A 3,539-nucleotide genomic window follows, 5' to 3' on the forward strand; every position below is an offset into this window, starting at 1 on the left:
CTGATCATCTGTCGCGCATTGAAACTAGTGAAGAGCCTACTAATTTAGAGGAAGGATGGCTTGACACATAGCTCTTTGCAGTACGCATTGCAGACAACCACTTTGAAGATATTATACACTTCTTGACGAAAGGTACGGCTCTGGAAGGATATACAAGCCAACAGAAGAAGGAACTGGGGGTGCGAGCGATAGACTTTTCTGTCATTAGGGGGAACTTGTACAAAATGGCATTAGATGAAATATTGCAACCTTATGTGCCACAGTTTGAATGAAACAGTATCCTTGCTGAGGATCATGTCGAAGCCGCAGGAGGTCATTATGAAAGAAAAGCAACAACGCAAAATATTATACACGCTGGGTTGTGGTGGTCGACCTTGCATAAGGATTCAAAAGCATATTGTAGGGCATCCAATGCATGTCAAAGTACGGGCAGACCCTCGCGCAGGGATGATCTATCTCCAAATCCATAGATATCGCTGCAGCCCTTTGAGAAGTGGGCAATTTACTTTATGGGACCAATTCAACCTCTAGGGAAGAAGATGGGTGTGTGGTACATCATCACCGTGACTGAGTACTTAACCAGATGGGTGGAGGCATAACCTGTGAAGGACTGTACAAGCACGACAGCAATCAAATTCATCTTTGAGTACATGCTAACAAGGTTTGGTTTTCCAAAATATTTAATGAGCAAACACAGTGCACACTTTCTTAATGAAAAGATTAGCATGATGACAGAGGAATTTAAGGTTTACCATCAACAAAGCACGCCATATCATCAGCAGGCTAATGGGACAGTGGAATCATTTAATAAAATATGGGAGACTGTGCTAACAAAGGTTTGCAATTCTCAAAGAAACGACTAGGATGTTCGGGTGCCCACAATTTTATGTGCTTATAAAATGACTTACAAGAAGTTGACTAGAAAAACGTCGTTCAGACTGGTTTATGGCATGGAAACTGTGATGTCGATGGAGTACATTGTACTTAGTCAGTGCATAGCAGCATTCGTAGGAATGGCAAATCACAAAGCTCTAGAAGAGAGGCTCACGCAGCTAACAAAGCTGGACGAGGATAGATTTCTAGCTGGATTCCATCAACAAGTTCAAGAGGAGCACGAAAAGGAATGGCACGATCGGTACATCAAACTGCACACCTTCAAGGTAAATGATTTAGTTTTATTATATGACAGCAAGTTTGATAAATTCCCTGGAAGATTTCAGATGCATTTATTGGGGCCCTATGTCATCAAGGATATTACCAATGGTGGAGAAGTTCAGTTGGTAAAGCTGAATGGCGAGCTATTCCCAGGGAGAGTGAATGGCAACCAATTGAAGCCATACACCGACAATCTGACTAGATGACTACATTGTTGAAGCATAGTCTTAGTTCTCCAGGCAGCTAAAAGGAAGTGCGCGACTATAAACTACACTTCCCAGGTTGGGGAGCTACGCGATTAGGGAACTGCGTGGAATGAAGGAATGTCACAGTGTCAGTAGAAACGCGTGGGGAGCTGTGCTATCCAAGAATGGACCACGCAAGGTAGCCGGAAAGTGACCGTTATGGTCACTGTTCATGACTTGATAGTGGGAAAATGACTAAATGGAGTGGGGGGGCGGCATTTAAGTCAGAATTTAAGGGCAAGATCTGTGAAAATCTACCGCCAATCCAGCATTTATGAACAAATTTTTGGGGGAACAGTCAGATTTGAATTCAAAAATGCCTATAAATTACAGGTTGCTACCCAACAAAAAAACTTGGCATTTTGAGAAGTGAGGTGTTGAGCTCTCAGGCGCATATGAACCGTGAGTACTTTGAAGCTTTAATAACAAGTTCAACATTTGAGAAGTTTCCAAAGGAAACATAGGAGTTGTGGTCTAGTATCATGTCGATGCCCGCAGAAACGACGATTGCTAGAGAAGAAATGGCGGCTAAGGGAGCTGCCCCAGAGGTTGCAAGCGTTAAAGTACCGGCAGAAGTACCTAAATCACTGAGTTCACCTAGGCCAAGGCCTACGCTGACCAAAGAGGGTCCAAAAATAAAGAAATATAAGAAGAAAACACCATATTTGGTGCGTGCATCACCCAAAAAGCACCCACATAAGGAAAATTCCACTATGTAAGAGAAGGGCAAGCTAATTAACCTGGAGCTTGAAGAGGATGTTGAAGAAATCCATATGGATGAGGAATACATTGACATGGGGGCGGAGGACATTTCCGTTGAGGGGTCTAACCCTATCTCTAAACTCCTCAAGTACATTCCTCCACGTTGAGGCAAGACAAAGGTTCTGAAGGACATTGATGAAAGCATGGTCACGCTGCATACACCCTTACTATCGGAAAAAATAGTCTTTGAAGGACCACTCCTGGGGTGTGTCCCCCATTTAAAATTGGAGTATTTGGATTTGGCTAATACGGAGCGCTTTCCGCACTTAGCAACAGATCAACTCATGCACCACATCTACTATAAAGACTCTGGTGTGACCACATTGGAGCCAAGAAAGTGGGTAAAAGGGGTGGATAAGGCTGGTTTGTCAAACATGTTGTGGGTACCACTTTACAACCACACGCCCATAACCATGATATTGATCATTGTGCTTGGTGCATGATGGGAGCCTATGGCTAGAGGAGCTGATACCAATCACTGACATGTTGATCCATAGGATCACTCAACTGTTGCACGCAGGAGAAAATTCAAGCATGGAATTTGGCAGAAAGATAGGTGAGTGTGACCTCGCCGAAGCAATGAAGGATAAATGTAAGCTTGCTAAGAATTCGCGTGGCTACTCCTTCACTAGCATAACCAACCCCACAGTCAAGGTAGCCGCTCAGATTGTGGTTGGAAAGATTATGAGGAAGTGTCACACAGATGAAGTGTTGGCACTAGTAGTGTCATTAGTGACCTAGTGGGTAGAGGGCATACAATTCAACTAGGTTTGCTACCTCTGCAGCGAGTTCCTCGTGAATTGTAGAGAGGCACAGGATCAAAGAAAAATGTTTCACTATCCATGGTTGCTACTGTCCATAGTGTTCATCGCGTGGTCATTACTAGAGGATAGTCAATTTCCTCTGGTCACGTAGGGCCTACCAGAAGTGGCCAAGTTCGCTTCACTCTGGGATACGAAGGACCCCCATAGGGTCAAGGATAGCAAGGTCTTTTGGATCTTGATGGAGATGAATATGTTTTTCACGGGATCCCCCAAGAGAATTTTTGGGGCTTAGAGCCCAAATTTTGGTCAAAAGTTGTAACCCCGATGTAAAGACTCTGCATTTTGTGGGTGTGGAGCACATAGTTTGTTAAAGGGTCATAGGATTTTCCGCCCTCAATTTTGTAATGTAATGTGGGCTATAGAGATCTACCCATGGTTCGTAGGCCATGGGATTGTATAAATAGAGCACGGCTCTAAGTAATTAAGGGATCTACTAATCATGACAATAAGGATGAAGAGTTGAGTCATATCTGAAGTGTAAAGTCTAGTTTTGGGTCATAGAGTAGGAGAAGGCTCTGAAGCTGAGTGTGCAGAGGCCTAGTAGTCTGCAGCA

General features: G+C 43.8%; 1 protein-coding gene across 1 annotated transcript; it reads left to right on the forward strand.

The window, feature by feature from the left end:
* The first annotated feature begins 899 nt into the window (after positions 1-899).
* Positions 900-1,361, forward strand: LOC149211308 (uncharacterized). The gene is made up of 2 exons (XM_089399254.1): positions 900-1,135; positions 1,190-1,361. Exons 1-2 carry the CDS (start codon positions 900-902, stop codon positions 1,359-1,361), a joined length of 408 nt encoding a protein of 135 aa, XP_089255380.1.
* The last annotated feature ends 2,178 nt before the right edge of the window (positions 1,362-3,539 follow it).

This window comes from Pinus tabuliformis, chromosome 1_2, assembly GCF_031772625.1.
Source record: "Pinus tabuliformis cultivar Carrire ecotype Pingquan chromosome 1_2, CPIR1, whole genome shotgun sequence".
NCBI lineage: Eukaryota > Viridiplantae > Streptophyta > Pinopsida > Pinales > Pinaceae > Pinus > Pinus tabuliformis.